This window comes from Tachyglossus aculeatus, chromosome 6 (genome assembly GCF_015852505.1).
Source record: "Tachyglossus aculeatus isolate mTacAcu1 chromosome 6, mTacAcu1.pri, whole genome shotgun sequence".
Taxonomy (NCBI): domain Eukaryota; kingdom Metazoa; phylum Chordata; class Mammalia; order Monotremata; family Tachyglossidae; genus Tachyglossus; species Tachyglossus aculeatus.
In genome coordinates, this window is record NC_052071.1 from 15,281,238 (window position 1) to 15,294,340 (window position 13,103).

Sequence of the window (13,103 nt, forward strand, 5' to 3'; positions counted from 1 at the left end):
TATTATTATATTGCAGCACTCTGCGCACTGTCAGGGCTGTATATCACCCCAGCGCTTAGAACAGTGCTGGGCACATAGTAAGCGCTTAACCAATTCCAACATTATTATCATTACAGCGCTCCGCACACAGTCAGGACTCGGTAAATGGGACGGAGTGACCGTTACAACATTATTGTTATATTGCAGCGCTCTGCGCACAGTCAGGGCTCAATGACTTCTGACTTATGAGAAGCAGCGTGGCTCAGTGGAAAGAGCCCGGGCTTTGGAGTCAGAGGTCAAGGGTTCAAATCCCGGCTCCACTGATTGGCAGCTGTGTGACTTTGGGCCAGTCACTTAACTTCTCTAAGCCTCAGTGACCTCATCTGTAAAATGGGGATGAAGACCGTGAGCCCCCCCGTGGGACAACCTGATCACCTTGTAACCTCCCCAGCGCTTAGAACGGTGCTTTGCACATAGTAAGCCCTTAATAAATGCCATTATTATTACTACTTGTGAGAAGCAGCGTGGCTCAGTGGAAAGAGCCTGGGCTTTGGAGCCGGAGGTCAAGGGTTCAAATCCCGACTCCACTGATTGTCAGCTGTGTGACTTGGGGCAAGTCACTTAACTTCTCTGTGCCTTAGGGCCCTCATCTGTAAAATGGGGATGAAGACTGTGAGCCCTCCCCATGGGACAACCTGATCACCTTGTAACCTCCCCAGCGCTTAGCATGGTGCTTTGCACATAGTAAGCGCTTAATAAATGCCATTATTATCATTACTTATGTGAAGCAGCATGGTTCAGTGGAAAGAGCCTGGGCTTTGGAGTCGGAGGTCAAGGGTTCAAACCCTGGCTCCACCGATTGTCAGCTGTGTGACTCTGGGCAAGTCACTTCACTTCTCTGGGCCTCAGTTCCCTCATCTGTAAAATGGGGATGAAGACTGTGAGCCACCCCACGTGGGCCAACCTGCTCACCTTGTAACCTCCCCAGCGCTTGGAACGGTGCTTTGCACATAGTAAGTGCTTAATAAATGCCATCATTATTATCACCTTGTAACCTCCCCAGCGCTTAGAACGGTGCTTTGAACATAGTAATCGCTTAATAAATGCCATCATTATTATTATTACTTATGAGAAGCAGCGTGGCTCAATGAAATGAGCCCGGGCTTTGGAGTCAGAGGTCACGGGTTCAAACCCCGGCTCCACCGATTGTCAGCTGCGTGAGTCTGGGCAAGTCACTTAACTTCTCTGGGCCTCAGTTCCCTCATCTGTAAAATGGGGATGAAGACCGTGAGTCGCCCCACGTGGGCCAACCTGCTCAGCGCTTGGAACGATGCTTTTCACATAGTGAGCGCTTAATAAATATCATTATTATTATTATCACCTTGTAACCTCCCCAGCGCTTGGAGCGGTGCTTTGCACATAGTAAGCACTTAATAAATGCCATCATTAGTATTAGTATTATCACCTTGTAACCTCCCCAGCGTTTAGAGCGGTGCTTTGCACATAGTAAGCGCTTAATAAATGCCATCATTAGTATTTGTATTATCACCTTGTAACCTCCCCAGCGCTTAGAACGGTGCTTTGCACATAGTAACCGCTTAACAAATGCCATTATTATCATTATTACTTATGAGAAGCAGCGTGGCTCAGTGGAAAGAGCCCGGGCTTTGGAGTCAGAGGTCACGGGTTCAAACCCCGACTCTGGGCAAGTCACTTCACTTCTTTGGGCCTCAGTTCCCTCATCTGTAAAGTGGGGATGAAGACCGTGAGACGCCCCACGTGGGCCAACCTGCTCACCTTGTAACCTCCCCAGCGCTTGGAACGGTGCTCTGCACATAGTGAGCGCTTACTAAATGCCATCATTATTATTACTATTATCACCTTGTAACCTCCCCAGCGCTTAGAACGGTGCTCTGCACATAGTGAGCGCTTAATAAATGCCATCATTATTATTAGTATTATCACCTTGTAACCTCCCCAGCGCTTAGAATGGTGCTTTGCACATAGTGAGCGCTTAATAAATGCCATCATTATTATTATTATCACCTTGTAACCTCCCCAGCGCTTAGAACGGTGCTCTGCACATAGTGAGCGCTTAATAAATGCCATCATTATTATTAGTATTATCACCTTGTAACCTCCCCAGTGCTTAGAACGGTGCTTGTAACCTCTCCAGTGCTTAGAACGGTGCTTTGCACATAGTAAGCGCTTAATAAATGCCATCATTATAATTATCATTATCACCTTGTAAACTCCCCAGAGCTTAGAACGGTGCTTTGCACGTAGTAAATCAGCTGTGTGATTCTGGGCAAGTCGCTTCACTGGGCCTCCGTTCCCTCATCTGTAAAGTGGGGATGAAGACCGTGAGCCACCCCACGTGGGCCAACCTGCTCACCTTGTAACCTCCCCGGCACTTGGAACGGTGCTTTGCACATAGTAAGCGCTTAATAAATGCCATCATTTTTATTACTATTATCACCTTGTAACCTCCCCAGTGCTTAGAACGGTGCTCTGCACATAGTGAGCGCTTAATAAATGCCATCATTATTATTAGTATTATCACCTTGTAACCTCCCCAGCGCTTAGAACGGTGCTTTGCACATAGTAAGTGCTTAATAAATGCCATTATTATTATTACTTATGAGAAGCAGCATGGATCAGTGAAAACAGCCCGGGCTTTGGAGTCAGAGGTCACGGGTTCAAACCCCGGCTCCACCGATTGTCAGCTGTGTGACTCTGGGCAAGTCACTTCTCTGGGCCTCAGTTCCCTCATCTGTAAAGTGGGGATGAAGACCGTGAGCCGCCCTACGTGGGCCAACCTGCTCACCTTGTAACCTCCCCAGCGCTTGGAACGGTGCTCTGCACATAGTGAGCGCTTAATAAATGCCATCATTATTATCACCTTGTAACCTACCCAGCGCTTAGAACGGTGCTTTGCACATAGTAAGCGCTTACTAAATGCCATCATTAGTATTACTATTCTCACCTTGTAACCTCCCCAGCGCTTAGAACGGTGCTTTGCACGTAGTAAATCAGCTGTGTGATTCTGGGCAAGCCACTTCACTGGGCCTCAGTTCCCTCATCTGTAAAGTGGGGAGGAAGATCGTGAGCCGCCCCACGTGGGCCAACCTGCTCACCTTGCGACCTCCCCGGCGCTTGGAACACTGCTCTGCACATAGTGAGCGCTTAATAAATACCATCATTACTATTACTATTATCACCTGGTAACCTCCCCAACGCTTGGAACGGTGCTCTGCACATAGTGAGCGCTTAATAGATGCCATCATTATTATCACCTTGTAACCTCCCCAGCGCTTAGAACGATACTTTGCACATAGTACGCACTTAATAAATGCCATCATTAGTATTAGTATTATCACCTTGTAACCTCCCCGGCGCTTAGAATGGTGCTTTGCACGTAGTAAATCAGCTGTGTGATTCTGGGCAAGTCACTGCACTGGGCCTCAGTTCCCTCACCTGTAAAGCGGGGAGGAAGACCGTGAGCCGCCCCACGTGGGCCAACCTGCTCACCTTGCGACCTCCCCGGCGCTTGGAACGGTGTTCTGCACATAGTAAGCGCTTAATAAATGCCATCATTAGGATCAGTATTATCACCTTGCGACCTCCCCAGAGCTTGGAACAGTGCTTTGCACATAGTGAGCACTTAATAAGTACCATCATTATTATTACTATTATCACCTTGTAACCGCCCCAGCGCTTACAGCGGTGCTTTGCACGTAGTAAATCAGCTGTGTGATTCCGGGCAAGTCACTTCACTGGGCCTCAGTTCCCTCATCTGTAAAGTGGGGAGGAAGATCGTGAGCCGCCCCACGTGGGCCAACCTGCTCACCTTGCGACCTCCCCGGCGCTTGGAACACTGCTCTGCACATAGTGAGCGCTTAATAAATACCATCATTACTATTACTATTATCACCTGGTAACCTCCCCAACGCTTGGAACGGTGCTCTGCACATAGTGAGCGCTTAATAGATGCCATCATTATTATCACCTTGTAACCTACCCAGCGCTTAGAAACGGTGCTTTGCACATAGTAAGCGCTTAATAAATGCCATCATTATAATGATCATTACCACCTTGTAACCTCCCCAGCGCTTAGAATGGTGCTTTGCACGTAGTAAATCAGCTGTGTGATTCTGGGCAAGTCACTGCACTGGGCCTCAGTTCCCTCACCTGTAAAGCGGGGAGGAAGACCGTGAGCCGCCCCACGTGGGCCAACCTGCTCACCTTGCGACCTCCCCGGCGCTTGGAACGGTGTTCTGCACATAGTAAGCGCTTAATAAATGCCATCATTAGGATCAGTATTATCACCTTGCGACCTCCCCAGAGCTTGGAACAGTGCTTTGCACATAGTGAGCACTTAATAAGTACCATCATTATTATTACTATTATCACCTTGTAACCGCCCCAGCGCTTACAGCGGTGCTTTGCACGTAGTAAATCAGCTGTGTGATTCTGGGCAAGTCACTTCACTGGGCCTCAGTTCCCTCACCTGTGAAGCGGGGAGGAAGACTGTGAGCCGCCCCACGTGGGCCAACCTGCTCACCCTGCGACCTCCCCGGCGCTTGGAACGGTGCTCTACACCTAGTGAGCGCTTAGAACGGTGCTTTGCACATAGTACGTGCTTAATAAACGCCATCAGTAGTATTAGTATTATCACCTTGTAACCTCCCCAGCACTTAGAACGGTGCTTTGCACGTAGTAAATCAGCTGTGTGATTCTGGGCAAGCCACTTCACTGGGCCTCAGTTCCCTCATCTGTAAAGTGGGGAGGAAGACTGTGAGCCGCCCCACGTGGGCCAACCTCCTCACCTTGCAACCTCCCCGGCGCTTGGAACACTGCTCTGCACATAGTGAGCGCTTAATAAATACCATCATTACTATTACTATTATCACCTTGTAACCTCCCCAACGCTTGGAACAGTGCTCTGCACATAGTAAGCACTTAATAAATGCCATCACTGTTATTCTTATTACCACCTTGTAACCTCCCCAGCGCTTAGAACGATACTTTGCACATAGTAAGCGCTTAATAAATGCCATCATTAGTATTAGTATCATCACCTTGTAACCTCCCCAGCGCTTACAGCGGTGCTTTGCACGTAGTAAATCAGCTGTGTGATTCTGGGCAAGTCACTTCACTGGGCCTCAGTTCCCTCACCTGTAAACCGGGGAGGAAGACCGTGAGCCGCCCCACGTGGGCCAACCTGGTCACCTTGCAACCTCCCCGGCGCTCAGAACGGTGCTTTGCACGTAGTAAATCAGCTGTATGATTCTGGGCAAGTCACTTCACTGGGCCTCAGTTCCCTCATCTGTAAAGTGGGGAGGAAGACCGTGAGCCGCCCCACGTGGGCCAACCTCCTCACCTTGCAACCTCCCCGGTGCTTGGAACACTGCTCTGCACATAGTGAGCGCTTAATAAATACCATCATTACTATTACTATTATCACCTTGTAACCTCCCCAACGCTTGGAACAGTGCTCTGCACATAGTAAGCACTTAATAAATGCCATCACTGTTATTCTTATTACCACCTTGTAACCTCCCCAGCGCTTAGAACGATACTTTGCACATAGTAAGCGCTTAATAAATGCCATCATTAGTATTAGTATCATCACCTTGTAACCTCCCCAGCGCTTACAGCGGTGCTTTGCACATAGTAAATCAGCTGTGTGATTCTGGGCAAGTCACTGCACTGGGCCTCAGTTCCCTCACCTGTAAAGCGGGGAGGAAGACCGTGAGCCGCCCCACGTGGGCCAACCTGCTCACCTTGTGACCTCCCCAGCGCTTGGAACGGTGCTTTGCACATAGTAAGCGCTTAATAAATGCCATCATTATTATCACCTTGTAACCTACCCAGCGCTTAGAACGATACTTTGCACATAGTACGCGCTTAATAAATGCCATCATTAGTATTAGTATTATCACCTTGTAACCTCCCCAGCGCTTAGAACGGTGCTTTGCACGCAGTAAATCAGCTGTGTGATTCTGGGCAAGTCACTTCACTGGGCCTCAGTTCCCTCACCTGTGAAGCGGGGGGGAAGCCCGTGCGCCGCCCCACGTGGGGCAACCGTGAAACCTCCCCGGCGGTTGGCGCTCACTAAATGCCGTCGTCGGAGGCGGGCGTACTCACGTGCATGACGGTGACCAGGTGGCAGGGGTTGAGCAGGTAGATGAGGGTCCTGGTGGCGAACTTGAAGCCCAGCTCCACGCCGAAGGTGAGGCAGAGGGCCACGAGGAGCAGGGAGCGGGCCGGGCTGCCGCCCCCGGGGGGGGCCGGCCCGGCGCCGGGGCTGGGCTCCCGCCGGCCCCGGATGTGCCGCAGGGCCACCCGGATCTCCAGCAGGGCCAGGGCCAGGGCCACCACGCTCTCCGCCAGCCGCTGCTGCCACGGCAGGAAGGCGGCGCAGTCGGGGCCCCCGTTGCCGGCGAACCGGGGGTCCACGCCGCCGTACAGCCAGTCCAGGAGGCTCGACACGTCGTAGCGGGCCATGCCCGCTCAGTACAGTGCTCTCCACGCGGTGGGCGCTCAGCAAATTCACCGACTGGCGTCCCACGGCGGCTACATGGGGGCCCCTCGCCGGCTCAGGGGGCGGCTGCGGCTTCCGGGCCCCTCGACGACTCTTCGCCCCTCACGGGGGAGCCTGCGGGCGGGGGAGACACGGGACACGACGCTCGGTCGGGGGAACAGCACGGGGGGGAATCAATCACTCCGTTTGCCCCACGCGCGAGGGGGCCGGGGGAGAAGCAAGAGACGATGGAAGAAAGAAAGGATGAAAGGAAGGGAAGCCCCTCGCTGCTGCTGCGGGCGGCTCCCCTCAGGACGCTCCCCTCACGACGCCCCTCACTGTCTCTCTCTCCCCTCTCCTCACTCACTCGCTCGCACGCACGCACGCGCCGGGCGGCCGCCCCGCCCCCGTGCGCACGCACCCCCCCGCCCGGGCCGCGCGCCAGGCCACGCCCCCAACGCGCACGCGCGCCCCGCCCAGGCCACGCCCCCAACGCGCACGCGCGCCCCGCCCAGGCCACGCCCCCAACGCGCTCGAGACACGCCCCGCCCGGGCCACGCCCCCAACTCGCACGCGCGCTCCGCCCCTCCCCGCGCTCGACACGCCACGCCCCCACCGAGCACGCGCGCTCCGCCCTCGAGACACACCCCGCACAGGCCACGCCCACCGCGCTCGAGACACCCGCCGCCCAGGCCACGCCCTCACCGCGCACGCGCGCTCCGCCCTCCTCGCGTTCGAGACACGCCCCGTCCGGGCCTCGCCCTCACCGCGCACGCGCACTCCGCCCTCCCCGCGCTCGAGACACGCCCCGTCCGGGCCACGCCCTCACCACGCACGCGCGCTCCGCCCTCGAGACACGCCACGCCCTCACCGCGCACGCGCGCTCCACCTCCCCCGCGCTCGAGACACGCCCCGCCCGGGCCACGCCCCCAATGCGCACGCACGCTCCGCCCTGCCCGCGCTCGAGACACGCCCCGCCCAGGCCACGCCCCCACCGCGCACGCGCGCTCCGCCCTCGGGACACACCCCGCCCAGGCCACGCCCTCCCCGCGCACGCGCGCTCCGCCCTCCCCGCGCTCGACACACCCCGCCAAGGCCACGCCTCTAAGCCCCGTCGCGCGTGCGCGAGAGAGAGAAAAAGAGAGGGAAAAAAAGAGAGAAAAAGAGAGAGAAAAGGAGAGAGAAAAAGAGAGAAAGAGAGAGAGAGATAGAGAGAGAGAGCAACCCTCTGCAGGGCCCACGTCCTCCCCCTGGCCTCCCCCTCTCCATCCCCCCCATCCTACCTCCTTCCCTTCCCCACAGCACCTGTATATATGTCTGTACATATTTATTACTCCGTTTATTTATTTATTTATTTTACTTGTACCTAATCTATTTATTTTATTTTGTTAGTATGTTTGGTTTTGTCCTCTGTCTCCCCCCTTTTAGACCGTGAGCCCACTGTTGGGTAGGGGCCGTCTCTATATGTTGCCACCTTGGACTTCCCAGGAGCTTAGTACAGTGCTCTGCACACAGTAAGCGCTCAATAAATACGATTGATTGATTGGCATGCCCTCCCTCCTCACAGCTCCCTCTCTTCCTCCCTTCAAATCCCTACTGAGAGCTCACCTCCTCCAGGAGGCCTTCCCACACTGAGCCCCCTCCTCTCTCTCCCCCTCCTCCCCATTCCCTTTTACTCTATTGATTGATTTATTACTATATTGATTTATTTTACTTGTACATATTTATTCTATTTATTTTATTCTGTTAATATGTTTTGTTTTGTTCTCTGGCTCCCCCTTCTAGACTGTGGGCCCGGTGTTGGGTAGGGACCGTCTCTAGATGTTGCCATCGTGGACTTCCCAGGCGCTTAGTCCAGTGCTCTGCACACAGTAAGCGCTCAATAAATACGATTGATTGATTGGCATGCCCTCCCTCCTCACATCTCCCTCTCTTCCTCCCTTCAAATCCCTACTGAGAGCTCACCTCCTCCAGGAGGCCTTCCCACACTGAGCCCCCTCCTCTCTCTCCCCCTCCTCCCCATCCCCTTTTACTCTATTTATTGATTTATTACTCTATTTATTGATTTATTTTACTTGTACATATTTATTCTATTCATTTTATTGTTAATATGTTTTGTTTTGTTCTCTGTCTCCCCCTTCTAGACTGTGAGCCCGCTGTTGGGTAGGGACCCTCTCTAGATGTTGCCAACTTGGACTTCCCAAGTGCTTAGTACAGTGCTCTGCACACAGTAAGCGCTCAATAAATACGATTGAATGAATGAATCCCCCTTGCCCTACCTCCTTCCCCTCCCCACAGCACCTGTATATATGTTTGTACAGATTTATTACTCTATTTATTTTACTTGTATATATTTACTATTCTATTTATCTTGTTAATGTTTGTACAGATTTATAACTATTTTACTTGTACATATTTACTACTCTATCTTGTTAATGATGTGCATATAGCTTTGACACCCGTCTACTTGTTTCGTTTTGTTGTCTGTCTCCCCACTTCTAGATTGGGAGCCCATTGTTGGGTAGGGACTGTCTCTAGATGTTGCCGCCTTGTACTTCCCAAGTGCTTAGTACAGTGCTCTGCACAAAGTAAGCGCTCAATAAATACGATTGAATGAATGCCCTCCCAACTCCCTGCTCTCTTCCCCTGCCTCCATCTCGACTGTGAGCCCGTTGTTGGGAAGGGACCGTCTCTAGATGTTGCCGACTTGTACTGCCCCAGCACTTATACAGTGCTCTGCACACAGTAAGCGCTCAATAAATACCACTGAATGAAGAATGAATTTCTCCACGCCTCCCTCTCCTCCCCAAGCATTGCTACTCTGACATTCTTAGAAGCATTGTGGCCTGGTGGCTACAGGATGGGGCTGGGACCACGGTGACCTGGGTTCTAATAACAGTAATAGTGATGGTATTTGCTAAGCGCTTACTATGTGCCAAGCACTGTTCTAAGCGCTGGGGGAGATACAAGGTAAACAGGTGGGGCTCCCAGATGAGGTAACTGAGGTGCAGAGATGTTCCAGCTCTACCATTTGCCTGCTTTAGGACCTTGGGCAATTCATTTCTGATAATAATAGTGATGGTATTTGTTGAGTGCTTACTATGTGCCAAGCACTGTTGTAAGCGCCGGGGGAGATACAAGGTAAACAGGTGGGGCTCCCAGATAAGGTAACTGAGGCGCAGAGACGTCCCAGCTCTACCATTTACCTGCTTTAGGACCTTGGGCAACTAACTTCGTTTCTAATAATAATAGTGATGGTATTTGTTGAGTGCTTACTATGTGCCAAGCACTGCTCTAAGCGCTGGGGGAGATACAAGGTAAACAGGTGGGGCTCCCAGATGAGGTAACTGAGGCGCAGAGACATCCCAGCTCTACCATTTGCCTGCTTTAGGACCTTGGGCAACTCACTTCGTTGCTAATAATAATAGCGATGGTATTTGTTGAGTGCTTACTATGTGCCAAGCACTGTTCTAAGCGCTGGGGGAGATACAAGGTAAACAGGTGGGGCTCCCAGATGAGCTAACTGAGGCTCAGAGATGTCCCAGCTCTACCATTTGCCTGCTTTAGGACCTTGGGCAATTCACTTCATTTCTGATAATAATAGTGATGGTATTTGTCAATCAAATACGATTGATGATGATGATGATTTGTTGAGTGCTTACTATGTGCCAAGCACTGTTCTAAGCGCCGGGGTAGGTACAAGCTAATCAGGTTGGAGACAGAGTCCCTGTCTCACACTGGGCTCACACTCTTAATCCCCATTTTACAGCTGCGGTAACAGACCCAGAGAAGTGAAGTGACTTGTCCAAGGTCACCCAGCAGACAGGTGGTGGAGCAGGGATTAGAACCCATGCCCTTCCAACTCCCAGACTCACGCTCTAGCCACTACACCATGCTGATGGAGACTCAACACCTGGTCACCCTCCCCCTAAACCAGCAAGCCCCACATGGGACAGGGACTGTGTCCCATCGGATTACTACGGATTTACCCTAGCAAATTTTCCTAGTGCTTCCTCCGCCCACCTCCGCTCCCTGGCACCATTTAACCGCCCCCACCAACATCTTGCAGCACCTCATTAAAGATTTTAAAACACGAACCTGGTAGCAGAGCCCCTTATTTCAGGAGCTAGCCGGGGCGGGGGAGACTGGGGCCGGAGAATCACTGAAAAAGAAGAAAAAGAGACAGAGTTCAGTGGCGGGCAGGTGGGTGAGGCTCAGGCCGTGTGTGGTAGCCGTCTCGATGAAGGCTCTGGATGGCACCGCCTCAGAGAGCAATGTTGGTGCCCCCCACCAAACCCATGGGCCCAGTGGTTGGAAATTTTAAAATCATCATCATCAATCGTATTTATTGAGCGCTTACTGTGTGCAGAGCACTGTACTAACCGCTTGGGAAGTACAAGCTGGCAACATATAGAGGCAGTCCCTACCCAACAGTGGGCTCACAGTCTAAAAGAGATGGGAAAGGAGGAGGAAAGGAGATGGGAAAGGAGGAGGAAAGGAGATGGGAAATGTCAGCTGGACGTGGCTCTAGGGTTACAAGAGACCTGGAAGGGGTGATGCAGTGGCTCTGGGAAAGAGGGGGCCCAGAGGTCTCCGGGAGAAGCTCTCTAGATTAGGGGATTTGGGCATGCTTCTGTAAGCATTCAATCGCATTTATTGAGCACTGACTGCGTGCAGAGCGCTGTACTAAGTGCATTTTTTGCTAATCCAAAGTGGGCCCCTAAGGGGCTAAAGATGTAAACCCTTCCACCCAATGCAACAGGAGCGTGGCAGCCAAATCAGCTTCCAAGTCACCTGGTGATCACAAACTGCATGGCCTAGTGGAGAGTGCCCCGCCTTGGGAGTCAGAGGATGTGGGTTCTAATCCCAGCTCTGCCACTTGTCCGCTGCATGACACTGGGCGAGCCACTTCACTTCTCCGGGCCTCAGGTCCCTCATCCGTAAAATGGGGATTAAGACTCCGAGCCACAATGATTACCACAATGATTGAACAGTGCTGGGCGCATAGTAAGCGCTTAACAAATACCATCATTATTGTCATTAAAACACCTGAACCAGGAGCCAAAGGGATACATTCAATCATTCAATTCATTCGATCGTATTTATTGAGTGCTTAATGTGGGCAGAGCACTGTACTAAGCACTTGGGAGAGTACAATACAAGCAACAGACATTCCCTGCCATTTTTTCTGTCGCCTTGTCCCACCCCAACCTTTCCAAAGCCCACTTTGCACCTTTTTTTTTTTAAAGCTATTTGTTAAGTGCTTACTATGTGCCAGGCACTGTACTAAGCGCTGGGGTGGATAAAGATAATTGGGTTGGACAGAGTCCCTGTCCCACATAGGGCTCCCACCTGTGAGCTGCGCCTTAATTGCTGGGCTGTGAATTGCTATCGTAAACCACCCTGTGTCACCCAGAGAGACCAGTTCGTGATGTTCCCATCCTAGATCCGAGTGATAATACTTGCTCCTGCCTGTCGCTTTTCCCTGGGTTGAATCAAGAGACTTTATGCTCATTAACCTCCGGCCGCGGAGGAGGCGGCAAAATCCAGTCATCACCAGCGGGACGGAGAGGGCACGCAGCAGCTTTCTCCCTCTCCGTCTCCCTCTGGCCTTGCCGGGTCTCGGGGGTTAGAAGAGAGCCTGTCCTGGGTTCGACTGACTTATCCCCCACTCGCCCGGGGTCATCTGGAGACTTCTGGGTCGTTCACTGGGTAGTTTCAGAAAGCAGAGAAACCAAAGCGGCAGTCCCGGCTCCCAAAAAGGCCTTTGAAAGATGGGCAAAGTAACTATGAATCAATCAGTCAATCAATAATTACTGAGCGTTTACTCTGTGCACTAAGCACTAGAGAAAGAACCAAGGGTACAACAGAATTCACAGGTGCGTTCCCTGCCTATAACGATGAACAGCCCATGAACCAACATAATTAATCCTTTATTTAGAGCCCGTGACATCAGTGCCGAACGGGAGATGTGAGATCTGAGACTTTAACAAATTACCTCTCCGGCTTCTGGCGCCCAAATGGAAGCTTCCCCTTTGCTCCATTGATTATTACAGGATAAGTGGTTCTCAGTTTGCTGTCCTAAACCGAGGACATGGTCTGCCCAACCGTGATCCGGACCTCGGAGCCGGAGGCAAAACCCGATGGCTCGGTCCTCCCCGCCCGCTACTCCACCTTCCCGCTGGTCTCATCGTCGCTGCCTTAGCTCCCGGCCAACTCCGAGCTCCCGGGATTTATGAGGCCGATGCTCACGATGCCACTCCTCTCCACTTGGCAGGGATCGGGATATCGTTTGGAACCTCGCCCTTTCATCCCTCTTCCACGTTTTTCCAAGGGCCTCCCGACTGTCAGTTGGTCACTGGATCATTCTCTGATACAAATTTAGTCCTCCCTTTCGCTCATGCAGTTGTATTTATTGGGTGCTTAGTGTGCTGAGCACTGCGCTAAGCACTTGGGAGGGTACAATACCTCCCAAACGGACACATTCCCTGCACACAACAAGTTTACAGTCTGGGCGCAGAGCCCTGAAGAAGGCAGTGTGAGGAGGCTCTGGCCCTCAGACAGTCAATAAATCGGATTTATTGAAAGCTTACCGTGT

General features: G+C 52.2%; 1 protein-coding gene across 1 annotated transcript in view; it reads right to left on the minus strand.

Annotated features, from left to right (window-relative positions):
* The window catches only part of TMEM164 (transmembrane protein 164), a 122,175-nt gene that overhangs the window by 65,325 nt on the left and 43,747 nt on the right, over positions 1–13,103 (minus strand). The window contains exons 2-3 of the mRNA XM_038748232.1: positions 10,604–10,667; positions 6,130–6,640 (exon numbers count right to left, since the gene is read on the minus strand). Coding sequence (XP_038604160.1) covers positions 6,130–6,489 — 360 coding nt within the window. The 5' untranslated portion in view covers positions 6,490–6,640; positions 10,604–10,667. The remainder of the gene's footprint in view (positions 1–6,129; positions 6,641–10,603; positions 10,668–13,103) is intronic.